The sequence below is a fragment of the Syngnathus acus genome, chromosome 5 (assembly GCF_901709675.1).
Source record: "Syngnathus acus chromosome 5, fSynAcu1.2, whole genome shotgun sequence".
NCBI lineage: Eukaryota > Metazoa > Chordata > Actinopteri > Syngnathiformes > Syngnathidae > Syngnathus > Syngnathus acus.
In genome coordinates, this window is record NC_051091.1 from 9379534 (window position 1) to 9406689 (window position 27156).

At 42.1% G+C, this 27156-nt stretch overlaps 2 protein-coding genes across 2 annotated transcripts; one reads left to right on the forward strand and one right to left on the reverse strand.

Annotated features, from left to right (window-relative positions):
• The first annotated feature begins 582 nt into the window (after positions 1-582).
• LOC119122517 (voltage-dependent calcium channel subunit alpha-2/delta-2-like) lies at positions 583-16826 on the forward strand. The gene is made up of 38 exons (XM_037250803.1): positions 583-1083; positions 4546-4627; positions 6177-6293; positions 6514-6573; positions 7451-7495; positions 7685-7820; positions 7893-8024; positions 8101-8158; positions 8223-8273; positions 8732-8831; positions 8917-9078; positions 9182-9292; positions 9368-9446; positions 9531-9580; positions 9683-9772; positions 10050-10115; positions 10247-10321; positions 10402-10476; positions 10567-10638; positions 10823-10894; positions 11074-11135; positions 11217-11293; positions 11368-11428; positions 11500-11597; positions 11669-11759; positions 11831-11893; positions 11987-12090; positions 12290-12388; positions 12465-12556; positions 12620-12667; positions 12746-12817; positions 12954-13106; positions 13414-13466; positions 13791-13846; positions 14095-14218; positions 14304-14413; positions 14486-14568; positions 14636-16826. Exons 1-38 carry the CDS (start codon positions 965-967, stop codon positions 14729-14731), a joined length of 3294 nt encoding a protein of 1097 aa, XP_037106698.1. The 5' UTR covers positions 583-964; the 3' UTR covers positions 14732-16826.
• Positions 16827-18135: 1309 nt separating this feature from the next.
• Positions 18136-27156, reverse strand: LOC119122529 (myosin heavy chain, fast skeletal muscle). The gene is made up of 39 exons (XM_037250831.1): positions 26944-27156; positions 26567-26710; positions 26329-26485; positions 26227-26254; positions 26029-26137; positions 25796-25888; positions 25657-25720; positions 25496-25594; positions 25316-25419; positions 25096-25234; positions 24901-25019; positions 24680-24829; positions 24435-24605; positions 24055-24361; positions 23916-23983; positions 23751-23838; positions 23549-23666; positions 23344-23467; positions 23133-23269; positions 22795-23050; positions 22486-22728; positions 22229-22405; positions 22016-22161; positions 21838-21928; positions 21386-21775; positions 21194-21320; positions 20992-21110; positions 20713-20909; positions 20460-20643; positions 20231-20396; positions 20039-20163; positions 19626-19934; positions 19366-19569; positions 19158-19283; positions 18926-19096; positions 18748-18852; positions 18572-18667; positions 18326-18457; positions 18136-18252 (listed from the first exon to the last, which is right to left on the reverse strand). The coding sequence occupies exons 1-39, from the start codon at positions 27142-27144 to the stop codon at positions 18232-18234; spliced, it is 5805 nt and encodes a 1934-aa protein (XP_037106726.1). The 5' UTR covers positions 27145-27156; the 3' UTR covers positions 18136-18231.

Here is a 27156-nt window from a genome sequence, read left to right on the forward strand (position 1 = left end):
GCAAATACTCCAGTGTTATGTACATCATCCTGAGGTCTTGCAGGCTGATTTCCACGCTCTGTTTGTGCTGATTCTGCACGGTTAGCGAGATCCCAGCCTCTGCATCGCAATATTTCCCTCTATAGGCCTAATAATCATGCAGCCTGAACCTCCGTCAGGCCAGCCATTGCCGCTGTCTAATCTATATTCATGAACACTGTCGAGCCTTATAAATATGCTTATTTCAAGAGAAAATTCATGATGAAATGCAATGTGAAGTCAGGCATTTCCTGTCAGTGTTCAGGATAACAGAAAGCTCTGGTGGACCTTGACAGCCCCGCACTGGAAAAACAACAATAATATTGTTCACTTTTTTTCCCCCCCGTTTGACAGTGGTAATCACAATTGAAACTTGTGTTGCATTCACTGACTTCTGGCAGCCAGATGCTCCTCGTTGCAGCTCACCCATGGGGGTAAAAAAAGAAGAAAAAAAAGAAGCTCAATTTATGCAAACCCCACGTGGCCCTGTAGTTATAAATAAAGCCTCAACTTGATGCTTCGCTGTTGCCTGGTGAACGTGAACGCGCTCTCTCGTCCGTCCAGTGAGGAGCGAGGGTGTCGTGGACGCGCCGGCTGGTGCGTGTGTGTGTATGCGTGTTTTGGAGGAAAAGAAGGAGGAGGCAGCGTGTGTGTGTGTGTGTGTATGTATGTGTGAGCGGGAGCAAAGACTCTGCAGTGTCTTGGCAGCTGCATTCTACTGTAGTGCATCTCCCATCGCCCGTGATGCCTTCATGGCCAAAGGCTTCCTCCTCCCCCGCGTCCACTCTTGAAGACGCGAAGATGAACTCGCCCGCAAATTGAGCCGGACACTGGTCAGCTCGGACTATCTCCCCTCGTCCTTCCTTCCTTCCTTCCTTGCTCTTTTCCTTTTCATTCTCGCTCGCATCCATTCATCCAAGCGTCGCCCAGCTCATTTGAATGGAAGATGGCGAGGGGCGGGTGGTGCTTCAGCGACGTCCGCTTGGTATCTCTGCAGATCATCTTGATGCTCGGCAGCGCGGCGTGGCCTGGTTCCGATGGGCTCACCTTCCCACAGCAGTACACGTAAGCCGTGGAGCAACTTTGGGGCTTGTCCGCCTCCTTGGCACAAAACACAAGCCTAAGGATGTTATGTAATGTGTTCTGTTGATTACAGCAGTGTGTGTGTGCGTGCGTGCGTGTGCATGTGCCGAAGTGTGTGAGACTGGTCTTGCATTTGAAACATTCGATTATAAGCACTTTATATGCATTTCCATCACTTGTGCTTACAAACATTATATTCACATTTCAAGCTTATGTCATTCAATGTGAGAGGCAAAATACAAGACAATTGTTTTTCCATTATTGGACTTGTTGGTGTTTTTGTTTATCCGTATCTGTTGGTTATATTTTGACCCAGCAGATTGGTTTGCAAATTGGATTTGGCCAGGTTGAAGAGCTGTGGTTGCTATTTCTGAGGTTTTTTTTTGTGTGTGTACTGAAGTTAAAGTGGTGGAATGTGACCCGCCCATGAAAATTGTGTGAATGCGTCTATGAGCGAGACTGTTATTTTTTTTATTTTTTTTTTAACATCATTTTTGTTAGAGAAGAACAAAAATATTTGTTGCACTTGTCCTCGTCAGGATGAGCAGAAACAGAATCGGGATATACGCTGTTGTCAGACGTTAAAGAAAATGCACTTTATCTTCTTTCTGCTTGTTGGTTTACGGCCGGCCATCACTAACATGGTGCCCATGAGGAACTTACAAGCCCCCAAAGGCCCACTTGAGTTGCCTGCTGGCCCGTTCTCAAAATAGCTCTATGAAAAACTTCTAGATTTCTTTGTGTCATTACTGTGCCACTTACATGTACCTGCGATCTACATCCAACTTTTTTCTTGCAATTGCCTTTGAATGAAACTTCCATTAGTGTAAATATAGAAATGTCAATACAATGCAATTTGAGCAAATTTTAGAAGTGTGTACCAGACTAGTAGCCTTTCATATTTATCTGTACCCCTTTACAACAGTAAGACCCCCCCAAAACATGCGGGCTCCTAATAGCTCTTAAATGCGACCTCTGTAAATATGTGTGTGTTCCTCAAGTATGTAAGCAATGTGAGCATTTTCCTTCCTTCTTCACACCGATGCTGTGCTTTAAACTTTTAACCTTTTACCTCTCGCTGGTCCAGTACAGCTGGTCCTCAACTTGAGCATTAACCCCCCCCCCCCCCCCTCTTCTAGTGGTCTGCAATCAGGCTCTTCTGAGGGAGAAAATCCAGATGGTCCACTCATCTCCTGACCTGTCTCAATTGGACAGCAAGGGCATGTTTGTAATTCTAGCTTTGGAGCCCCGGAGTGTGTTGATTTCATGATCAATTGAATTATTTCAAATAGGTGCACTTCTCATTCCTCTTCTACCTCATGAGTGCAAATTTTTTTTTATATGCTGAGTGCTTGGAAATATAGCTCAGATGGCCCTCTAGCCCTGATCTCTCCTTGCATGTTGGCTTGATGAAGCAGAGTGGCCCACAACATCCCTTTGTAATTAAGAATAGATACTGCAGCACAGAGGATTAGTCATCCTTGTAAAATCCTCCTGTTGTGATAGATTGTCTTATAAACAGTCAGACATCTTTACAGCTTTAAATTTATAGTTTATTTTTGGTGGGGGGCATCATATATGCTCTGTCAAAAATTTCGTTCAATTTTTCCAATAATTTCTTAACACTTGTTAATCACTTAGCAGTGTAAGCAAATCCCTGTAAAATGAAAATAATGTCTCGTAACTATGACACACCACAGCGATGAGTGTTGTTTAACAACTCTGCCAAATTTGAATGATTGTCAAATATCAGATGCTCGAACTGTGACCTGAAAAAAACGATTGCTTACTTTATAAATAGTTTTTCTTATGACTACCTATGACGGAGTGCTACGTCGTTCTCACTCTGCACATGTTTGGGCTTATATTCACTTTACAGACTCTGAAGTATTTCCAGAGTGACTCATACTACAGCGACTGATTCTTCTTTTGTAGCCTGACACATTTACAGCCTGAAGACATAGGTGAACCTTGGAAAAACTGCAAGAAGTACAAATGGAGTCCAGTAATTAGCCATAGTGAAAAATGACACCCAAAGGGACAGAAATTGATCTTTATATAACTTACAGTGCAGAATGGAGAACAATTCAGTGGAGGATAACGCTACATGAGAGTAGAGATTTACTTAATTAATGAATCATTAGACAGTGGTTAGTTCATCAATATCTGGCAATCGAGCACTGACTTTGCACTTCATCGTGTATTCCTCTAACGCTGAAGCAGCTGCTCTCATCAGTAACTATGCTTTTATTTATTCATGATTACATGAGCATTAGTCGCTCTTTTTGGGACCCCCCCCCTCCCTTGATTATTTCGCCACTTCCTGATAAACAGTAGCTCCACCCACACTTTTCAAACCTTTACAGCTACTTTGTAAAAATATCATAATGACATTTTTTTGTAAGGTCATGTTGAATTGTTGTGTTTTATTTTAGTTCCAAATTATTTTTTATAGTGGGAATGTTCTGATTCAGATTTGGAAAAATTGACATAGACAGACAAATTGCCATTCACTCACATTCACATCAATTTTGAATAAGCAAACATGCATGTTTTTAGAACGTGGGAGGATGAGCGTCCAGAGAAAACCCACGCATGCACGGGAAGAACATATAAACACCACACTGGAGCACAGAACAGAACGTTCATGACTGTGAGGAAGGAGAAATAAGTATAATGGTGCCATTTGTCCTGTATTATCAACTTTGTGTTCAAACAGCTGCCATTGAGCGTGTGATTTTTTTTTCCTTTTTGATGTATTCTTAAAAAAAAAAAGAACAATCAGGCATCCTGACCATCCTGTTTTTTTTTTTCCTCTGGTGATTTAATTCTATTTTGTGATCATAAGCCGTTTTTCTTCAAATTTCACCCAAAGTTGGATTTCAAAAATATCCTACCTGACACTTGCGGGGGCTTGTTGATATTCAAGTCAAGAGATATTTTGATAAGCGTGTCTAATTTTGGAGGCACGCTTGCTCTTGGATGCTCATTTGTTAAATAATGTCTTATATAAACATTTGTCTTTTTTAACTCTGGCTCATTTTGGCAGGTCTCCATGATCACATGGAGTCGACTTGCTGTTCTCTCACAGCCACTTCTCAACTTATCACAACACGCTGCTCCTGCAAAAAAAATGCAACCAAAAGGAGTGACAAAATGTGATCAGATGTCCACTATTACTGGTGGAGCTTGTATTTCAAATTTGCATTTTTCTGGTCAAGTGAGAACTTTCTGAATAAATTGGGGTAAATCTGCAAAACTGCTTGAAATGTGACACCTCAAAAAATACATCTTTATTTATATTACAATTCCCTCTTCCACGTGAGTTCATATATCAGTCGACCAGTCCAGTGTGTATGAAAGTCTTTTCTGCACGTGCAAGTAATAGAGTTATAAGCATAGAGCGGAAACTACAATCAGGCTGGCTGTGATGTTTATCTGCAGGATAATGCACTGGGCGAGACGCATCGAGCTGGAGATTGACAGAGTCTTTCAGCACATCAGTGGAGCTCAGCAGCTGAAAGGGGTGAGTGTCATCCTTGAGCTCTCTTTTTTTTTTATTTTTTATATTAATTCAGCTCATTCAGGATACATTAAGCCCACAAGACGTGCACCAAGCAATTTGCAAAAAAAAGTGCAAATCACATGTGCAATATCATGACAGCAAGCTTTTAGTCTCTTTCCTAGCAGAGCCATAAACATCCATTAATATAATAATGTTGCACTGTACTTTTGCAGGCAAACCTTTGTAAAAGCTTGAAACGTTTTAAAAATGCAATATTGTATAAATTTTGCGTAGACCAAAGTATGAGGAAGAATTCCGGGCTGACGCAAAAACTACTGCATAGCGATGATATAAAAATTTTTTGATTTAAGAACCTTTGGATGAATTTGTTAAAAAAAAAAAAAAAAACTGTAATTTTATTGGACTCATGAAAATGCTTGGTAGGCCAGATTAAAGAACAGAGCGGGCCGTGTCTAGTTTGCCCTTAACTGTTTTAGAACAGATAAAATCCAGTTCTCTAGATCTTGTTGACTTGATCACAAGGGGAGCATTCATCTTGATTCTCATTTTATGCAATGAGACAGAAAATCCTAAATAAAAAAACAAAAACAGGCACTGATTCATGAATACCTCCTGACTCTCCATCTCATGTGCTTATGGGACCATCTTCTCAAAAAAGCATTGCAGAAGGACAAGCCAAATTCGCAACCATGAAATTTCAATTTTCAACGCTCACATGATTTCTTTCTTTGATTACTACGCCGCACGACTAAACCCGGATTTTCTTCCTGAATCCGTGTGATATGATCGTTGGTGTCATTGTGGTGACAACCGGGCTGGAAGAGGCTGCCGTCCTGGCAACGTGGAGCGCGGATCAGCGGAAGCGAGAGAGGGCGAGATGAGCTCGGGGAAGATGTGTGTGTGAGCGTGGGCACATGCCCTCTCTGTTTGTGTCACAGCGAGCAGATGGTCAGCCTGCACCAAAGCCTGGATGGAAGATGCAATTGGACCACAATCATTCCTTCATGCTCACACTGCTGCAGACAATGATCACGAGGAGGTTTTCCAAACAATTGCTGTGCAAAATTCCTATACTGCATTACGCAGACAATCAGGGCTGTCAAATTTATTTTTATCGTCAGCAGGCCGTATCGTAGCTACGTGTGAAACTGCTTCTGTTTTGTGCCAACAGGAAGAGAATTTATTTCAAGTAAAGTATAATTGCTCATCCGCTACAGTAGGTGGCAGTGGCGAGCTCCTCGTCAGTATATACTCACATTGTTTTAACGAGGTAGCAGAGTTAAATGGTTAAACGTGATGTCTGAATAACAATCCGAAATAGAATCTGCAGGAATGTGATTCCTCTGTGACAATTGCTTCAAAGAAAGTGTGTGAAGAGACAAGATGAAAAAGAGCAACTTCCCCCCTGTGTCTTGTGAATTTAAACTATAAAGAAGCTTTGTGGTGCAAATCCTCAAGCTTCAATATTAAACTTGATGTATTTATGAATAATAGAATATAGTATGTGCCAGCGTTGTTGATAATCCTACCTTGCCAAAATGCTTTGTAGATATACAATGAAGAAAGAAGAAGCTTTAGTCTGGTGAAGAATCAACCTCGAAAGATCGTGGAGAAGGCGGCTTCGGATATCGAGAAACTTCTGGCGAAGAAGCGCAAAGCTCTCGAAGTAAGTCACTGACTTTTATAAATTCTAATATAAAATATTATAAAATTATAATACAAAATTATAATATCTAAAAGTCCCCCCCCAAAGAAAATCCTCCTGACACATTAAAAAATAAAAATAAATAAAATTGAGGATTTTGCTACTTTAAATTTAAGATTTTAATTGTATTTCTCATTTTGGTGCTCATCTAATTCATCATCATTTCTGTGTGTTTCCGTAGAGGTTGGCCGCTGAGGCTGAACGGCTCCAGCTCGAGCATACCTGGCAGGATGGCATCAAGGTAAAGTTGAATGTAAAACAGGATGTACATTTGTTAGTAAACAAAGACAAACGTCATCATTAGTTCATCGTTTTTCTATTCGTGTTCTATATTTTGTGCTTGAGCACAATGAAGGTTGCAAACGAACTTTCTTCTTTGACTTGGAATTGTTCTTATTCAATTCAGCTCCCTTTGCCTGCAAGCAACTTTCGATATAGATCATTTTTTCCAGTATCTATTCATGTACACTATCTTTTTTATGTGTGACTGACACTCTCTGATGGTTCACGCACTGCTGCTGCTAAAAGGCTCAGAAAAAAAAAAAAAATCTTCAGAGCTCAAATGTGGTCTGAAAATAGGAACATATCAGCCTCTGAGAAGATGCCATGCTTATTCTAAAGTATGGTAGGGCTCAGGAAAAAAAAAATGACACTAACAGATGGCAATACTTTGCCTGAGTCTGATTCATCATGTGCAGCATTAAGCTCACTGATTTGAAACACTTTGTTGTCAAGGCTTTTATCACTCCTCATAATGATTTATTTTTATCTGGTTATTTAAATATAGGGACGGGCGAGTACTGATACAAAATACAATTCAAGCCTTGTTTCCAGGTATCGAGTTTTTGTAAAAGATGCTGATACCAGCCAATGATACTGAAGGCAAAAAAAAACCCCACACAAGTTAAAAAGGATTCATTTAGGAACGCAGAAAGGTCTTTGTTTACATTTAATTGTGATGGTGTTGATTGAAATTGTGCTGTCAAGTGCTAGCGGGATCGGTACTTGGTATCGGTATCGGCGAGAACTCTGCGATACTTGTACAAATATTGGTCTGAAAATTATGAAAAAAATGAAAGTGCTTTACAAAAAATATGAATACACATGTGTGTCACCAGGAGCTGGACATGGCCTATTATGACTCTAAGGCAGAGCTTGATCATGTACGTAGTTTTCTACTTTATTTATTTATAAACAACTGCTAAAAACTCCTCTATATTAAATTCAAATGTGTTGCATTTGAAAGTTAAATACAACTGAGCAGTACTAACAAAAGCAAGCTACTAGGCATTGCTGGAACAACATTTTCATTAGTTCAAGCAAATAATTTAAAAAAATATATATTATCACAGTATTCCATGGATGGAGAGAGTGAAGTGGACAATCCTTCCCACATCAAATTGGAGTTCGTGTACGACCCCAATTTCAAAAACAATGTCAACTACTCCTACACGGCTGTTCAGATTCCCACAGACATTTATAAAGGAGGCAAGTGGAGTTCACATTTTGGAGGTTAGGTTTCCGTATGGCTTCTATTCCAAAATGTGTCTTTCCCATCAGCTCCGGTCATTCTCAATGAGCTCAACTGGACGCAAGCGCTGGAGAAAGTGTTCATGGAGAACAGTCGGGAGGATCCGTCACTACTGTGGCAAGCGTTTGGCAGCGCCACCGGGGTGACGCGCTACTACCCTGGTAGATTTCATGATGTCACCTGTGTGAATTGAAGGCAGACATTCAAACTTTCTGTTTTGATTTTTGCTGTTTGCAGCCACCCCATGGAAAGCTCCTGATAAAATTGACCTGTATGATGTCAGAAGGAGACCCTGGTAAATCACCTCCGACTTTCAATACATTTGGGGAAGGTTTATGCTTTCTTCTCTTCTGCCACAGGTACATCCAGGGTGCTTCCTCCCCTAAAGACATGGTCATTCTTGTCGATGTGTAAGTTTTGCATACTCTTCTAAAAACCGTATCCTTGAGATTAATTCATTCCGTGATGACTCAAATCATATTTGCTCATTGAAATCAATAGAAATGCATTAATTCATTCCCCCTCAAAGTATTTTTGTAATAAGTGATTTAAAAGGGACATTACACTCTATAATATTATAATTTATAAAAGTATATGGTAATAAATAATTAAACTGTATATCATGATTAATTCATGGCGGCTGTACACACAACCACTCTAATTGACTATATATAGAATAAATGATATAAGCCTGGGACTGATTGTCTGTTTGCATGTGTTGCTGCACCATTTGTGTATATACTGCTTTTAATAAAATAATAAAATGCTATTTGTTAGCTTGTTTATGCTTTTTTTCCCCCTATTACGTGGAACCATTAAGCTAGCAGACTTTATAGTCAAGTTAGCCATCGTGTTCTTTTTCTTCCAGGAGCGGCAGTGTCAGTGGACTCACACTTAAGCTGATCAAGGCATCCGTGATGGAGATGCTGGACACTTTGTCTGATGATGATTACGTCAACGTGGCCCGGGTCGGTGTCTGTTCATCATCATCATCATTACAGGCGCTCTTATTATCTTTTGAGCATTGATGTCAACTGCGCTGCCGTGTTTTAGTTCAGTGAAAAAGCCGAGGCAGTGGTTCCTTGCTTCAAACATCTGGTCCAGGCCAACGTGCGCAACAAGAAGATCTTTAAAGAAGCCGTGCAGCAGATGCAGGCCAAAGGCACCACTGACTACAAGTCTGGATTTCATTTCGCCTTCAATCAGCTCTTAAATGCAAGTGACATATATAGACATACATTGAATAGAACAAATAAAAAAAAATCCATATTTATACTTTTTATCTTCTAACAAGTTGGTGTAAATATTTTTTTTTCAGAAAACAAACGTGCCACGGGCCAACTGCAATAAAATCATCATGCTTTTCACGGATGGAGGAGAAGACCGAGCTCAAGATGTTTTCATGCAGTACAACTGGCCCAACAAAACGGTCGGTGGCTCCTCCTCATTGTTTCTCCATCACACTTGAGTTTCCAGTGCTGAATTACGTCTTATTCACGTAAAGGTTCGAGTTTTCACCTTTTCCGTGGGCCAACATAACTATGATGTCACACCCTTACAGTGGATCGCATGCACAAATAAAGGTGAGTGTCACTGTTGGCTTTTCATGTTGGTTGGGTTAAATGCGATTGCCCAAAGCATCACGTATTTTTCCGTTTTGTCACCAGGGTACTATTTTGAGATCCGTTCCCTCTGTGCCATAAGGATTAACACGCAGGTGGTTCCCCCGGCTTATGACACTCAAACACACACACATTTACGTCTAAGAGTCAAGTGTGTTCCAAAGTTACAGCTGAATTTTTTTTTTGTGGTCCGTCAGGAGTATCTGGATGTGTTGGGACGTCCCATGGTTCTCGCAGGTGACGAGGCCAAGCAGGTCCAGTGGACCAATGTTTACCAGGATGCCTTGGTGAGGTTGAATGAATCCCACTCACTGGTGTCTTTATTGCATTAGAGATCTAATACAAGCCCTATAAAAAAAAAGAAGAAGCTGGTTTTGATTGACACTGTCATTGAGAACTGTTACACAAGATGGCGTGTCTAATTTTTTCAACTATATTCTCTCACACTGTTTTTTTGCTAGTTTAACGACATGAAAACAGTTTTGAGTAACTTTTAAATACACAGTTAAGTTGTACTTATTATAATCTAAATATTATCTGACCTTTGTCTTATGGCCTGCGCAGGGTCTTGGGATGGTGGTAACCGGGACTTTGCCAGTATTTAATCGCACCATGGATGGAAAACTACAGGTAATAAAATTATAGCAATGACACATGTATTTATTCTTTTTATATGCACACATAGCAGAAAGAAAATCAGTATATTTTTTTTTATTGAAAGGTTTTGTGCCAAATGTGATTGATCCCGCTTGCACTTTCAGAACCAACTGATTTTAGGTGTGATGGGAGTCGACGTGCATCTGGATGAGATCAAGCGCCTGACGCCACAGTACAGTGTATGACGTTTTATTTTCATTTCATTTTTTTCTCTTTTTTTTAAATTTTACCGGATTTAACGTTCTTGTTTCCTCATCAGCTCGGAGCCAATGGTTACATCTTTGCAATTGACCCAAATGGATATCTTCTGCTTCATCCCAATCTGCTGCCCAAGGTGATGTAGAACCCAGAAAATGATTTTGCAGACACGCTATTTAATATTCAACAGTTAAGTAACACACAGATTTTTTTTTATGTCTTCTAGCTGGTGCATCTCCCAGAACCCGTAACACTGGACTTTTTGGATGCAGAAGTAGAGGACAGCAATAAAGAGGAGGTGCGCAAACTTAGTACACCAAAAAAGCTTTCTATGCCCTTTGCCCTCGTCCGACTCGTGTTTGAAGTTATAACCGCGCCAGCGAGCATCACGGTTGGCCGCGAATCGACCCAAGCATTTTGTTTGCATTTCATGACGGCCTAGGTGACAAGCCTCGTCACGTTTTGCCGTTTTTCTGCTCTAGATCCGGCGACAGATGATTGATGGACGACCGGGGGACATGCAGATCAAAACTCTTATCAAGTCAGTTGATGAGGCAAGTAAAATCTCTGTCATGTCTAGTCTAAAAATAACCCGTTTATTTGAGTTATAAACCCATCACACACTTCAGTAGCCACACAAACGTTGAAATTCTCCAGTTTGACTGAATTTCAAAAAGTGCTTTTGATTACATTTAAGCCTACAGGAAATAACATGCATGTTGTTTTATTATAGCAATACATTGATGAGGTGTACAGAGGTTACACTTGGACTCCTGTCAATGGGACAGATTACAGGTGAGCTCTCATTTTTTGAACTTCACATCATAACAATTAAATTTTGGCCCTGGTGTGTCTTCTCCTCCACACCACCTGAAGTCTGGGGCTGGTACTGCCTCACTACAACGAATACTACATCCAGGCAGACCTCAGCGATGTGATGCTTCAACTTCAGTGTAAGTACCCGAAGGCAACACCGTCAAAGAATTTTATACAGAGATAAAAAAATAACACCGTTTGCACGGCGCAGATATGCAGTCGTTATTGCCGAGCTCCTTTGAATCTTCAGGACACGTCTTTCTTGCTCCAAGGTGACATTTTTCTTTTTTTTTTCCTTTTAGCTTTAAATAAGAAATGCTAACATATTCTGTCCTTCACGCAGAGAATACTGCAAGCGTCTGGAGCTCGCCAACAACAACACCGAATTTTTGCAAAATTTTCTCTCCCTCATGCTGGATATTTCTCCTGAATCAGATGAGTGTATGTTGCACAATTTGTCATCCGTCACTGTTAAAGGGCCATGTTAAAATATTTTTCTTTCCAATTTCAAGGTGACCAAGGACTCATACACAACCTGATATTGGACTCTAGGATTATTGGGCAGCTAGCGTCACGCGTGTGGAAGAACAAGGATCTGGCTTCGTGAGTGCACGCTAAACAGAGTGTGAGACAAGATGAGGAACTTGTTGAGTAATCTTGATGCTGTCCTCCAGGTACGGCTTCTTGGCCGTCTTTGCGTCCACTGATGGAGGCATAACGCGAGTGTTCCCCAACTTGTGAGTTCAACAAATTTAATTTTGAATAATACGTAAAGAAATTCTCATCTCACATTTGAAATGAATAAATGCTTCTTTTTCTTTTGTATAAAGAGCCGCAGAGTTATGGGACGAGGACCCGGAACCTTTCAATTCAAACTACTACAGAAGGAGCCTTGACAACAAAGGTTACATGTTTCGAGCGCCGGCAAGAGACTGTGAGAGCATTTAAAGATTTTTTTAATGTAGATTTTTGTGACAGAATATGTATTCAAAAGCAAATGACTCAGCTATCTGATTATCTTTGGTACTACTGCCCCCTAACGGACAAAATAATAATTTAATAATAATAATTTAATTTAATAATTTAGACTCATAACTTCTTTTTGTAAATCTGTGTTTTTTGTTTCTGAACAGCTTTAGATGACATGTTAGGACCAGAAAATGGTACAGTTGGAATTCTGGTTAGTTCAGCTGTGGAAGTTAATTTGGGAGGAAAACTTCTCAAACCTGCAGGTAAAGAAAAAAAGACATTTGTTTCTCAAAAAGCTGTTGCCCCGCTTTGACCTCTCTGGCTTGTTGTGACTTTTAGTGGTGGGAGTCAAGCTGGACCTGGAAGCGTGGGTAGACAAGTTCAAGATCCTGGCCAGTAATGTGTCAGACAGCCGCCAAGGCTCACACAAGGTACAACAACTCAAATGTTATGAACTTATTATCATTATCTGATGGTCTCATTTTGTCACACAGTGCGGACCATCCAGGAGTTGTGAGATGGATTGTGAGGTCAACACTGACGTAAGCCACAGAATAAAGAATCTGATGAGCCGATATGTTGTCATTACATCATGACAATAAAATCTGTGTTGCCTGCAGGATCTCCTTTGCTATCTCATTGATGATGGTGGCTTCCTGGTTATGTCTAATCAAAGAGATCACTGGAAAAAGGTCAGTCCCTTCGTGTAAAATTCAAATCAAAAATCAAAATGGATTAGCAGCACTCTTAATAAGGGCGGCTGTTGTTGACATAGAACCATGTCAGCTCATGGCCTTGTTTTTTTTTTTTTTTTTTTCTTTTTCACAGATCGGACTATTTTTTGGAGAGGTGGATCCATACTTGATGCACGCGCTTTACAACAATTCTATCTTCAACCGCCGACAGACTTTTCACTTCCAGACAGCATGCGAGCCGGTCAGCAGCAGCCACACTGGGGCGGCACCTAGACGCTTCTTTGTGGTAAGACGAAGTCTTCTGCTTTTTTCCTGAAGGAATTTCCTCCCGAAGAAAAACTGATCTAGTCACTTTTTTTGTGCACTTGATGTAAACCACCAAGATGCCACAAGATGTCACCAAAGCTCTATCTAAATCTGAAAGTACCACCAAAGTACATGACTTTTTGTGTCAGGGAGGAGCTAGGTTTAGCCTGTTTGAAATAATATTTTATGGATAGCATATGTGTGACATGTTTGTTATTGGAAGCGTTCGTTGTCTGTGCTGAGGATGCGTCCAAGCAGCCCACTTAATCACTTGATGCTTTCTGCAGCCTTCCATCGCCGACATCCTCAGCTTGGCTTGGTGGACGTCCACAGTGGCCTGGTGAGATTTATTTATGTATGTATGTCGCTGAAATCCCTTAATGCCTAAGTTCAACACACTCTCAGCTGGGAGGGGAATCTGGCTCAAGACCACCTTGAGTGCTGGTTGCCATTTTCCGTATTGTCTCCAAGGTCACATCAGCTAACACGTCAACGGCTTGCCCTTTCCAGCAATCTCAACTGTCTCAAAACTTCAATGCATGACACTGCAAAAGAGTCAGCTGTCTCTTAGCGTCTGTCTGACTCTCATCTATTTTTATTGGGGGCTTTCTTTTTTTTTTTTTTTACTTTTTAACAAGGTGTAATGTGATCTTTTCTTCTTCAGGTCTTTGATCCAGCAGCTACTTTACGGATTGGCACACATCAGCTGGCTTCAACAAGGTGCGTGTTCCAATGTTTTGCATGTATAAAAACAGATCACAACAAACCATGTCAGATCTTTTTTCTTTAAGTATCAGTGTCTGGTATCGGCAGCCTCCACGAAAACCCGATACCTAAAAAAATAAGGCCACTATCTGCTATTTTTTTGAGTGTATAAGAGAATAAGGAGGCAGCACTTGGAAATACTTGGAAATAGAAAAACGCCACACCAATGAAAGCCCATTTTGCAAAATGTCTTTTATTTCCAGATGACATCTTCACAGAAGCCTTTGAGATAAAGACAAGCAGCTGTGTGACCATCCAAAGCCAGTTCTTCTTCACCAACACCACCAACTCGTACAACGTACTGCAGGATTGCGGCAACTGCTCTCGGTATGTTTTTTTTATTTCACCTCGCCCGCCGCAACGTACACATGCTGCATCTAAGTCCTTCTCTCGCTTTCTCGGGATGTCTCAGGTTGTTCCACGCCAAGCGGATAGAAAACACCAACCTCCTCTTTGTGGTTGCTGAGACGCTCCCCTGCAGCTCCTGTGAGATAGAGAGGCTGAGCCAAATCAAGACGGAGTGTATCCTTTCTCACTCATACAAACACACACACATTAAAATTAGCAGTAGCCTCCTCAATTAACAACCCTCAGTCCAGGAGGAGAATCCTTGCGAGGTACTGAGCAACGCACGATATCGGAGAGGTCCGACAACCTGCCTTGACTTCAGTGCCTTAGTGAGTAGAAATATCATTTATGGAAAACCTTATTAAAAGGTGGAGTCATCTATTTTGTTCTTTGCAGGAAAACACTTCGGAGTGTGGACGGGCACATTTTGTGCAGCCCTGCATGGAGGTCCTTCTTGTCCTTCAGCTCATTCTGCCTTTCTTTCACCACTGACACGTGCTGCCATTTGCTGATATGTCTACTGAAAGTCAGGTACCCAAAGCAAGTGTCTCTCTTCTTCTGGATCAACTTTTTTTTTGTGGCTTACTGGTCACTTGAACTCTTCCTTTAACGGGACAACAAGCAAGCACTCGACTGGACAATTTGGGGCCAAATGAGAGGATGTGGAACTCTTTATCATTGCTTTCTCTCTGGAACACTTGTGGCATATACGTAACAGAGATTAATTGATGCTGTGTGCGCTGGCGGTTCAAAAAAAAAGTGTTCATACAAAGTTTACGCATGTCACGATGGGGAAAAAGAATCGACATGAGCGAAAATGGATTTATTGTTTTTACAGCTCAATTCCGACAAATGGCACACTTCTTTTTTGCTGCCTTTTCTTCATCGTAAAGTTCTTTGACCAACCAGAAGTACAAATTTTATCAGTGGTCACATTGTGACCTGTTTACAATCTCTCTGTGACACTTTAAAATTTACAAAGCAAGCATTTAAAAAAAAAAAAAAAAAAAACGTTTTTGTTATTACGGGACCACGTGAGGCTGACCAAATATTTGTTATTAAACGGCTGAGATTATCTTGAAGTGCTTCCATTTGGGAAAAACATTAAGCACAAGACATTTGGCAAAGTCAAATAAAATTGAATACGGTCATTAATATTGATTAACAGGAAGATGTAATAATACAGTGCTTCGTGCAATAATGCTGTGGGGATGATCGTGATTTTTTTTTTTTTTAATACTCACAATCCAGTTTGATTTAAGTGCAGTGGTTGGTTGGTTGATTGGTTTATTTAAGTGTTTGGTAAAGAACCAAATCAATTTATAACAAAGCAACAGGTATTTGCTTCTTGTATGGGGAATGTAGCTTCTGAGCAGCTTTCTGTCTTCTCACTCTGTTTTCAATATGTGACGACTTCATTTTTGAAAGCGACGCTTCACTGTGGCACGGCATTTTATTATGACAGCAATACATGTATTTGATGTATACAAGTCACAAGCAAATTTTATTTTTTAAAAAAATGCAATAAATGACAATGTGAAGGGCAACTGAAGGAGCCCAAGTTTTGGGAATTTTTAGATGCTCCGTTATAAATTGAAGAATTTCTATTTCAGTCCTCTAGATGTTGCTGATGTATAAATTAGCTTGCACTTACACACAAACTAAATAAAGTGGAAACATTTCTTCATGCACTGCCTGCCCTGCACTGTAAAAAAAAAAAAAAAAAGTCAGGTCAACTCAAAATTTCAAGGCAACAAAACAACTAAGCAAATTATTTTGGAGCAAACAGCTTGCTTGCTTTGTTGTTCTAATTGTTGCAATAAATGTCAGTAATTTATACCTTCAAGTTTTTCCAACTTAAATGATTGTGTTAGGATTAAAAAAAGTACAAACTTTGTTTTTTTACAGTGTTGAATCTTCCTATGCTGGTCTAACTTTACATTGTTGCCGTTGTTATTATAAGTCAGTAGGCGACATCTTGTCTAGCCAGTGAGTTGCTGAAGCTTCACCTTGTACAAAGTGACTGTGATTCTTGTCAATTCCGTCAGCTTCACCACAAATATTTTCCCACATGGCCGTTTTGTCTTTTTCCTCCGTCCGCCTGATTTTCCAGCCTGCAGTGCCTTGTGGCACTCACTTTGGACGTTCACCCTGCAATCTCGCAGGTCATGCGAAGGACTTGTGGAGGTTCTGGCGGACATTTGATTGCTCCTTGAGAACAAATGAGACTTTTCATTAGAGCACAGTACAGTTGAAGAACGCTGCAGCCACCTCATGGAAAAGAAATCCGAGGTCGGACCTTGAATCAAAGCACAGGCTTTGTCCGTCTTCGTACATTCCCGCCACATTCCTCCAGTTTGACATCTTTTCTGCCACGAATGACCGAAACAAGTGAATGTTGAGGATGTTTATGTTTGCGTTGTCGGCCTACTGTCGTGCATCTTTGCCGTCCCCCAGCATGGTCGGGGAGAGGTTCGCCAAGAACATTGCTTCCAAAAGAAAGGAAAATTGCTTTTACCCCGCGGCTTTGAATTTAGGTCTTAAAACTTAAGTATGACGGTAATAAATTTTACTGTTTTACATTTTACTCATTCAGTTGTGGTCTATATAAAGTGGAACAGCGATGCTTTTGTCTGAATTCCTTGTTTTGATAACATCACTGGTCCCTCTTTTCTACTGAGGTGCAATCTCTTGCAAATGAGATACGAGGTAGCGTTTACTTGTGGCGCAAACTTTTTGACTGATTAAATGATGTCAACGGCAGAAGACTTGTCCATACATGCATAACACGTAACAAAATAAATCCCCTCACAGTATTTATGAACACATCCTGTAAACAAGCACTGCAGTCAAGCTACGAAGTAAGCTAATGCTAGCGTTAGCGAGAAGCAAACGAATGCATTTCACACATAGTGCGTAAAGCGCTTCTCTCAACAGGATGAAAACAAGCAGTAAACCTTTCGGATTCCCCCCCATGTCAACTGTCAAGGTTTAAAAATGACAAAAATGTGTGTGGCATAGACCAGGCGACAAATCCATCAATCAAATAGCTTTAGCATTTGCTCACGCTGTCACTCAGTCAAGACACCGAAGAGAAACATGAGTCTGACTCTGAACATTCTACACAAGCTTCTCCCGCGACGTCTGTTGCGATAATGCTGCCTGCTATCATTAATCTGCTTCAGATGACTGACACCATCCAACCACTGGTGCCTTGTTAGTTATTTAGGCGACACTGGTCTATATGGACTAGTGGATTGATTCGTACCTTCTGATTTGAACGATGTAGTGTACGAAGTGAGATAGTTTTAAAATGGTGCTCGCTGCTGTGAGTGATTTAGAATAGGGTGTGTAGTCCTGGATGCCTCACATTCTAAAGAGAACAGGTGCCTTATTAAGCGGAGTGTAGAGGTCAAAGGGCAGCCCTCGTTTGTCACTATGCCAGTTGAACACGCTCCTCGGGGAGGAAGCGCATAGTGGCGCCTGCTCGCTATCAAACGTCTGCTGTCCATCTGAGCATGTGTTGCACCTTCGGAATGACGGACGGCACTCAATCTTGCGTTGACAACTTCCCACTTTGGCAGTTTTATTTGAAGAGTTTTCCGGCATTTTAATTGGCCTTTGCAGACCCATGTTATTTTATTCATATTTTGGTCGACGCACCAAAAGATGTACAGCAAGCTCTTTTCACATTTCACAGCTAGTTTTTTATATATTTTATTTGTATTATTTTTATCTTTTAACCAAACAAAATGTACACTACTGCTTCTTCAGATCTATTTTCCTCGATATTCTTCAGCACTGTTCTTCAGAGGCACCAAAGTCTGGCTTGGCCTTCTGGATTTCAATCTCAGACCCTTTACTTCCTCTATGACGTATGAAATAAAACACAAGTCTTCAGACATGCAAAATAAATTTATTGTAATGTGTCAGGATGTCCTGAGAGATCATATTTTATGATTCTCATTTTAGTCTCTCCATTCAGTTGCATTTTATTCTTCAGCATCCTTTGCCTACAATGCAGACACAAGAATGTTGGTTTGAGTTTCACGTGACGGCAACTTTTCTCTCGAATGTGATACTCACTTTCCCTATTTCCCTACTTTTGGCCCTCAGCTTGTTGACTTGTGACTCTGCGATGTCTGCACGCTCCTGAGCCTCCTCCAGCTCATGTTGCACCTTCCGCAGCCTGGACATGTGAGTGTTGGCCTGTTCCTCCTGCGAGACAATTCAACATTTTATTTCGGTCAACTAATTGGAACATTATTTCTACTTATGCTTGTTTTGGTTTGATTGCTAGCACACAGAAAAGCTAATGGAAATTGCACTTACAGCCTCTTCTGACTGCCTTTTGTAGGCCTTGACCTTCAGCTGCAGCTTGTCTACCAAATCCTGAAGGCGAGTGACGTTTTTCTTGTCCTCCTCAGTCTGATGGAGACATGAATAGATTTTTTTTTTAGCACAAATTTCAAATAACAGTTGACACGAAGGAGAAGATGAACACTGACCTGGTAGGAAAGCTCCTTCACTCTTCTCTCATATTTACGGACGCCTTTGATGGCGTCGGATCCTCGCCTCTGTTCGGCTTCTACCTCGGCTTCAAGCTCACGCACCTGAAACAAAATGGAGGATCGACATTTTGATAGTCCTTGAGTCGTCTCAAAGCGAGTGTGATGAGATCTTTACCCGAGCCTCCATTTTCTGGAGCTGCTTCTTGCCACCTTTCATGGCCAGGCTCTCAGCCTCATCCAGACGGTGCTGAAGATCTTTGACGGTCCCCTCCAGGTTCTTCTTCATCCTCTCCAAATGAGAGCTGGTGTCCTGCTCCTTCTTCAGCTCCTCTGCCATCATGGCAGCCTGCAAGGCAACAGGCTCAACAATAGTCTTCACCAAAAGTTGAAAGGCAGTTAAAACTCACATCAGTGATGGCCTTCTTGGCCTTTTCTTCAGCATTTCTTGATTCCTGCACAGCATCCTCCACTTCACCTTGGATCTGGACAAGGTCAGCCTCCAGTTTCTTCTTGGTGTTAATCAGGCTGGTGTTCTATTTTAGATGAAGCAAATGCCTACTGTCACATTGCAAACTTTTTTTTTGTTTTACTCAGAAAACCACATGTGAAGCATACTTGAGAGTGCAGCAGACCAACACGCTCGCTGGCATCGACCAGCTCAGCTTCAGCCACTTTGCGGCTTCTCTCTGTCTGCTCCAGAGCAACTCGCAACTCCTCGATCTCAGCCAGCATTAGGTTGTTCCTGCGCTCCACCATGGCAACCTGCTCCTTCATGTCTTCTTGACCTCGTATGGCTTCATCAAGATGAAGCTGGGCATCCTGTACAACGAAACAAATTTAGTACCACCTAGCAGCTCTTGGAGATCTCTCTCTACCTTGAGTTGTCCCTGGACATTCCTCAGCTGTTTCTGAGCTTCAGATGCCTGGCGGTTGGCATGGCTCAACTGGATCTCCATCTCATTCAGGTCCCCCTCCATCTTCTTCTTGATTCTCAAGGCATCATTCCTGCTCCTAATCTCAGCATCCAAAGTGGTCTGCATGGACTCGATGACACGCTGACTGTTCCTCTTGATCTGCTCCATCTCCTCATCCTTCTCCGCAAGCTTTCTGTCAATCTCGCCCTTGACTTGGGTCAGCTCCAGTTGAATGCGAAGAATCTTGGACTCCTCGTGTTCCAGAGTAGCCTGTGGACAAGGAGGACCTTGAACCCCTTGGCATAAGGTGTAGTCCAAATTCTCTTTACATCCTCCCTGTTGTGGTTTGAAATTATATGATGATAAATTGTTACCTCTGCTTCCTCCAGAGCTGTTTGAATTTCACTCTTCTCACTCTCCAGTGTCTTCTTTCCCTTCTCAAGTTCATGAATTGTCTTTCCAGTCTCTCCAATTTGTTCGGTCAGGTCAGCAATCTCCTCTGTGAGACAGCAGATGACCGTTTTGTTGTTTTTGGTCTTTTGGGAAAATCAGGGTGTGGATCTTACGTTGCAGGTTCTTGTTCTCCCTCTTTAGAGTCTCCAGGTGATCCAACGCTTCTTCATAGGAGTTTTTCAGTTTGAACATTTCAGTACTGAGGGAGCGGGCCTCCTTCAGAGATCCCTCAAGTTCTGCTTGGCTCTCTTCATATTTCTGCTTCCACTCAGCAAGAACCTGAAAGTATTAGAACGTTATTAAGAATTGGTTGAGACCGTAACTGACGTAATCTGAACAGACCTTGTCAAAGTTCCTTTGCTTCTTATCAAGGTTGGCAGCCAGAGCGTTGGCTCTTTCTACATCGATCATCAGATCTTCCACTTCTGCCTGCAGCCTCTGTTTGGTCTTTTCCAGTGAGGCACATTTTGAGTTCACTGCCTCGATGGACTCCTCTGCGTCCTGGAGACGCTGAGCAAGCTTCTTCCTGCAAAGACGCATCACTTGGTGTCATGAGCGCTTTAATCGTCGTTCTTCGTTCTTCGCTGTAGCTTACTTGGCCTCCTCAAGCTCCTCAGTGCGCTGGATGGCGTCTGTCTCATATTTGGTCCTCCACTGAGCCACCTCGCTGTTGGCCTTAGACATGGCTCGCTGCAGCTCAGCTTTGGCCTCCTGCTCCTCCTCGTACTGCTCTCGGAGAAGGTCGCAGTCGTGACGAGAGGATTGCACGGCGTGGGCCAGGGCGTTCTTGGCCTGCCACCCAGAAGAGGTCAAAGGTGAATATGTTTCACTTATCGTCAAGTCGTTTTTTTTTTGTGAGGCTGATTTTATGGACCTTCACTTCCTCCTCAATGTGCCTCTTGAGCTCCTCAATCTGCTGAGTGTAGCCCTGCTTCCCTCTTGTGAGCTGAGACACCAGGGCTTCTTTTTCCTCCAGCTGATGTGTAAATTCACCTAATCAAAGATGACATTCAAATGAAGTTTGAACCGGAAACAAGATAAAAGATTGGAAGATTATTATTTTTTTTTATTCTTACCATTCTCAGTTTGAAGTCTTGCTTTTTGGGCGCTAAAGTCATTTAGTTGCCGAACATTCTCATCATTCTTGGACTTGAGCTCACTCAGTTGATCTTCTAACGTCCTGCACATCTTTTCAAGATTAGCCTGGTGAAAGAAAATGTTTATAAAAAATATATAATTTTTTTCATTTGAGGTTGAAACTAGGTCACCTTTGATTTGGCAATGCCCTCCATATTGCAGCTGAGGTCGTCAATCTCCATCTTGTATTCGCTCTTCTCCTTCTCCAGCTTCTGTTTGACCCGCTGAAGGTTATCGATCTGCTCGCCGAGCTCAGCCACGCTGTCGGCCTGCTTCTTGCGGAGAGCTGCGGCGGTGGCCTCGTGCTGCAGGGTGGACTCTTCCAGGTCGCGACGCAGCTTCTGGAACTCGGCTTCACGCTTTTTGTTCATCTCGATCTGAGCAGAGGTGGCTCCGCCGGCTTCTTCGAGTCGCTCGCTGATCTCCTCAAGTTCCCTGGCGAGATCGGACCTCTGCTTCTCCACCTTGGCGCGAGCGGCCCGCTCGGCTTCAATCTCCTCCTCAAGCTCCTCAATGCGGGCCTGACAGGTACAAATTTGAGTCGCTATTTTCTCAAGACACCGTGAGTCTCATCACCAAATACCTGAAGTTCTTTTATCTTTTTCTGTAATTGGACTCCGAGAGTTTGCTCGTCTTCAATCTTACCCAGTAATTGGCTGACCTCAAAGTCCTTCCTGCAAGTGAATAACGGAAATAATATCTTGTATTTAAGATGTAGGTTCATCACAGTACGTCATTATGTAAAGACAGTAAATACACACTTCTTTATTTTTTCATCAGACTGCTGCTTATCATTCTCAAGATCCATGATAGATTCCTGAGCCAATTTCAGATCTCCCTCAAGTTTCCTTTTAGCTCTTTCCAGATCCATACGAAGCTTCTTTTCTTGCTCCAGTGATCCTTCAAGCTGTGGGGAATAAATGTGTTTAGGTTCCATCTCGTTCGACATTCGTTTCAACATACAGCTGACTCACATCATCCACTTGCTGCTCCAGTTTGGACTTGGCCTTTGTCAGAATGTTGACTTTGTCTTCCTCTGCCTGAAGGTCATCCAAGGTCTGCTGGTGGGACTCTTGGAGGGCCTTCTTCTCTTTGGACAACTTGGCAATGGTCTCGTCTTGAGAAGACATCTCCTCGGTCAAGTTCTTGACCTGCATAAATACACATATGTTTGAGTGAACAATGTTCTGGATGAAACTTGAGTCATCAAAAAATAGCAACTTTCAAAAACCTTGTTCTCTGTGGCATGCTTCTCCTTCTCAACTTTAGCCAGGGTAAGCTCCAAGTCATCAATGTCTTTCTTCAACTCGGAGCACTCGTCCTCCAGCTTCCTCTTCTTGGCCGTCAGCTCGGCGTTCACCTCCTCCTCATCCTCCAGCCTCTCAGATGTTTCTTTGACTTTGGCCTCAAGCTGGATTTTGGCTTTGATGAGCCCCTCACACCTTTCCTCTGCATCGGCAAGAGTTTCACCCTCCTGAAGACGTGATAAGCAAAATGTAAACAATCTTCACAGTGATACATCTCGATCTATTTCACTTACAGACTGAATCTGCAGCTGCAAGTCATTCTTCTCCTGCAGGAGAGACACCATCTTTTCCTCCAGTTCTTTCTTCTTGGCCAAGGCTTTTACAAGATCCTCCTTGGTTTTCTCAAAGTCCTCTTTCATTTGGGCCATCTCCTTCTCAGTCTCTGCACTTTTCAGCAGAGGCTTGATCTTGAAGTAGAGCTTCATCCACGGCCAATGTTTGACATTCATGAATGAGCGGACGTTGTACTGGATGGAGTAGATGGCCTCCCTGACAAGATGGAAGCAAAGACTCATTTTTTTCTTCTTTGAAGGGAAATTTCAGGAGAATATGGACGGTCAGTGTAGCGTACCTCCTCTCCATCATCTTAACAAACTCCTTCCTCATGACGTAACCTCTGCAGAGAGCCTGAGTCATTGTGACCAGCTCGGCAAGTTTCTCATCTCTCATCTCCTCCAGTGTACCCAGCAGACCGGCTTTGAAGAACACCTACAAGTCAGGACATTGACTTCTCTTTAGTCTGGTCTTGGAATACTCAAAAAGTCATTTTCTTTTTATTCTACCTTGGTATGACCGAACTTGTACTGTGTGTGATCTACATCAATGGAGCCCAAAAGTTTCTCTGATGCTTTCTTGTTATCGATGAACTGACCCTCAGGGATGACGCTGGCATTCAACACTTTGTATCTGAAACATTCATTTATTTTTTTGTCCCGTATTATTTTGACTGACCGAGAGTCACTATTAGATGGCATTTGACTCTACAACCTCTGCTTGAAGTCGCCGTAGAGGATTCTGCTGGGGAAACCTTTCCTGCAGATCCTGATGCCCTCCAGCACGCCGTTACATCTCAGCTGATGGATGACCAGGAAGTTCTCCATCAAACCTTGAAAATGAGGACAATTCAGCTTCAGAATTTTTATTATTGTACCGTAGTCCTAATGCAATTCTAATATTAGAGAGGGTGTACCTGGAGTCTTGGACTCATTAGGAATCAAACAACGCACGAAATGAGGATGGGTGCTTCTGAGGTTGGTCATCAGCTTGCCCAAATTCTCCTGAGGAATTGAGAATACATCACATTGGCACCATGTAAAATGGAACACTGTGCGACTATTCTGTTTCTTCATCTTACCCTGAATAAAGCAGACACGGTTTGGAAGGAGCCACCCTTCTTCTTGCCAGCTTTCTTTCCACCCTCAGCTGTTGGTTGAATCAGAATCGTATCAGCAAGACTACGTTCAGCTGTAAAATTGATGGAGAGCATCTCTTACCTTCTACTGAGGCGTGGGATGCATACAAGAAGGACAACAGCTTGGTAGAGGACTTCTGGTAGAGCTGAACAACCGAGTCATTCAGAGGGTCCTTGTTCTTGTCCAGCCAGCCAACAATGTTGTAGTCCACAGTGCCAGCGTAGTGAACAAGAGCAAAGTGGGCCTCAGCTTTGCCTTTGGCCGGCTTTGGCTTCTCAAACGACTTGGTTTTGCCAAGATGCTGGTCGTACAGCTTGTTCTTGAAGGTGACGTCTGAAGCCTTGGGGAACATGCACTCCTCTTCAAGGATGGAGAAGATGCCCATTGGCTGGAAGGACATTTTGTCTTTTACTATCGCGTCAATGCACTTCTTTCCGAGTTTGGATGGTTTTCTCGTTTACCTTCTCAATAAGCTCAATGCAGGCAGCCAAGTCCATACCGAAGTCGATGAACTCCCACTCGATTCCTTCTTTCTTGTACTCCTCTTGTTCCAGCACAAACATGTGGTGGTTGAAGAACTGTTGCAGTTTCTCATTGGTGAAGTTGATGCACAGCTGCTCCAAGCTGTTGAACTGTCACATGAAAAGAAAAAGTTTTTAAGTGAACAAAATTTTGACCAAGCTTTTGATACTTTATGCATACTCACATCAAAGATTTCAAAACCAGCAATGTCCAAGACACCAATGAAGAAGCTTCTGGGCTGCCTGGTATCCAGCATCTCATTAATTCTGACCACCATCCAAAAAAACATTTTCTCATAGATGGATTTGCAGAGGGCAGAGACAGAGTTGTTCACCTGTTGACACAAATCAACATGAATAAAGACTTTCAAGAAATTGCATCAACCATTGAAGCGCTACTTTGTACCTGAGGCACAGTCTGGCCCTTGGTCACAAACTCATTCCCGACTTTGACCCTCGGGTAGCACAGAGCCTTCAGGAGGTCAGCGGAGTTCAGGCCCATGAGGTAGGAGATTTTATCGGCGACTGAAATTCAATGACATTATAAGAAATTAGAATAGTCGATTCAAGTTTGATGATGGCAAAACGATGGGCGACTCACCCTCGGTTCCATCAGGCTCGGCTTGCTCTTCACGCTGCTTCTGCTTGAACTTCATGTTTCCATGCTGCATCACAGCTCCGGTTAGCTTGTACATGCTGACCTTCTCTTCAGCAGTAAAGCCAAGGATGTCAATGGCTGTCTGTGGTGGCCATTTAAAAACAACAAGTACAATTTTTGTGCACAGCGCGTTCGCCAGAACCTTCAAGTGAAGTCATCTTACATCAGTGGCAATGAATTCCTCAATATCATTGATGCTCTTGACAGTAATTTCACCCTGACTGATCATGGGATAGTCGAAAGGGTTGGTGGTGATCAGCAGAGCCTCTGCCAGAACAAAATGTGAGGTTAGTTCTCGCTAGACACCAGACACCAAAGTTCCACAGTCCAAATGTTTTCCTACCAAGTAATTCGGGTTTGTGGCCTGTCATGATCTGATAGAAGATGTGGTAGCTCCTCTCAGCAGACAGCTGGAAGGTCACACGAGACTTCTCCAGCAGATCTGTAGATCACATGGACCCATGTTAGACAAGCCCCAATCTGTGTGTTTAATTCAAATCTTACATGTTTCAATATCTGCAGAAGCCAGCTTTCCCGTTGTGCCAAAGTGGATTCTAATGAATTTACCCTACGTCAAAGAGGAGGAGGTGAGTATTTTAAGATCTTAGACAACCATTGTGTGAGAAGATAAATAGATACTTACAAAGCGGGATGAGTTGTCATTCCTCACAGTTTTGGCATTCCCATAAGCCTCCAGCAGGGGATTTGCTGCGATGATTTGATCCTCCAGCGAGCCCTTCAAGAAGAAAATTAATTAGGGCACAAAGGCTTCATATCAAGTTATGTTGTACGTACTGTTTGATAAAGCTGTTTGGTAAGCTTGATATAAATTCAGAGCAAGATTACACAGTTGTAATTATTTGTATGTATTTCAACCTGCATTTTGCCTGATTGCTCTTGCTTCTTTCCTCCAGCCACTGCGATTGTCGCAAAGTACTGGATGACACGCTTGGTGTTGACAGTCTTTCCTGCACCAGATTCTCCACTGAAAGGTAAACAAAAAATTAGCAATGGCTTTCTTCCCTGTTAAAAAAATATTGACTCAATAGTGTTTCATATACTGTATGAACATACGTGATGAGAACGGACTGATTTTCCCTATCTGTAAAAAACATAAAACCACGTTATTTGTCAAAAAAATTGAAATATTATATATACATATATCTATAATAATACCTTGGAGCATGAACTGATAGGCGTTGTCAGAGATGGAAAAGATGTGGGGAGGAGCCTCAATCCTCTTCTTGCCTCTGTATCCTGATACGACCCTTGAGTCATACACCGGGAGCCACTTGTAGGGATTAACAGTGACGCAGAATAACCCAGAATAGGTCTAAAGATGTAATTAAAAAAAAGATGAATGTTAAGCTATATGAGCCATTGTAACCAAAGTTTCCTTTTGAAGAAAACTCACGTAGATCATCCATGCTGCGTAGCGCTCTTTGAGGTTATACAGCACAGCAGGCTCACTGAGGTGGGTCATCATGGCCATGTCCTCAATCTTGTCGAATTTAGGTGGATTCATTGGGAAGATTTCATCCTCCTTTACAGTCAGAGTCTGACACAGAAGTACACGTGTGAGATAGTTATTGCAATGATTTGGGAATAGTTGAGATTATTTTATGTGCACAAAGCAAGTTCCATATTTGCAAGCTTGGATGATGTGTAATTAATAACTTGACCTGCCGTGACCTGTAACCATATAAAGCAGATGACACATTCTCTATCTTTGTCCTTATGTAAACATGTATGTAATTCCTTCCATCATTGATCATTTATGTTTGTTCTCACCTTCCCACAGAGTGTTTCCACGGTGGCTTTACCACCCTCTCTCTTCAACAATTTGCCCTTGAGGTACATCTCGCCAGGTTCGGACACAAAGTAAGCCGTCTTAGCGTCGAAGGGTGTGTTTTGCGCTTCAATTCGCTCACGTTCTGGCTTACGGAGGTAAATGGCCGCCGCGCCAAAACATTCCATTTCTCCGTCTCCCATGATGATGCTTTA

Excerpts from the sequence above, each read along its gene's own strand:
- LOC119122517 (XM_037250803.1), top strand. The coding sequence starts at position 965 with ATGGCGAGGGGCGGGTGGTGCTTCAGCGACGTCCGCTTGGTATCTCTG. Across the intron at positions 9,581-9,682 it reads CCATAAGGATTAACACGCAG|GAGTATCTGGATGTGTTGGG; the intron begins GTGGTTCCCCCG and ends GTGGTCCGTCAG. Across the intron at positions 10,116-10,246 it reads CCATGGATGGAAAACTACAG|AACCAACTGATTTTAGGTGT; the intron begins GTAATAAAATTA and ends TTGCACTTTCAG.
- LOC119122529 (XM_037250831.1), bottom strand. The coding sequence starts at position 27,144 with ATGGGAGACGGAGAAATGGAATGTTTTGGCGCGGCGGCCATTTACCTC. Across the intron at positions 23,839-23,915 it reads CCGTGTCTGCTTTATTCAGG|GAGAATTTGGGCAAGCTGAT; the intron begins GTAAGATGAAGA and ends TCAATTCCTCAG. Across the intron at positions 18,458-18,571 it reads AAAGGCAGTCAGAAGAGGCT|GAGGAACAGGCCAACACTCA; the intron begins GTAAGTGCAATT and ends ATTGTCTCGCAG.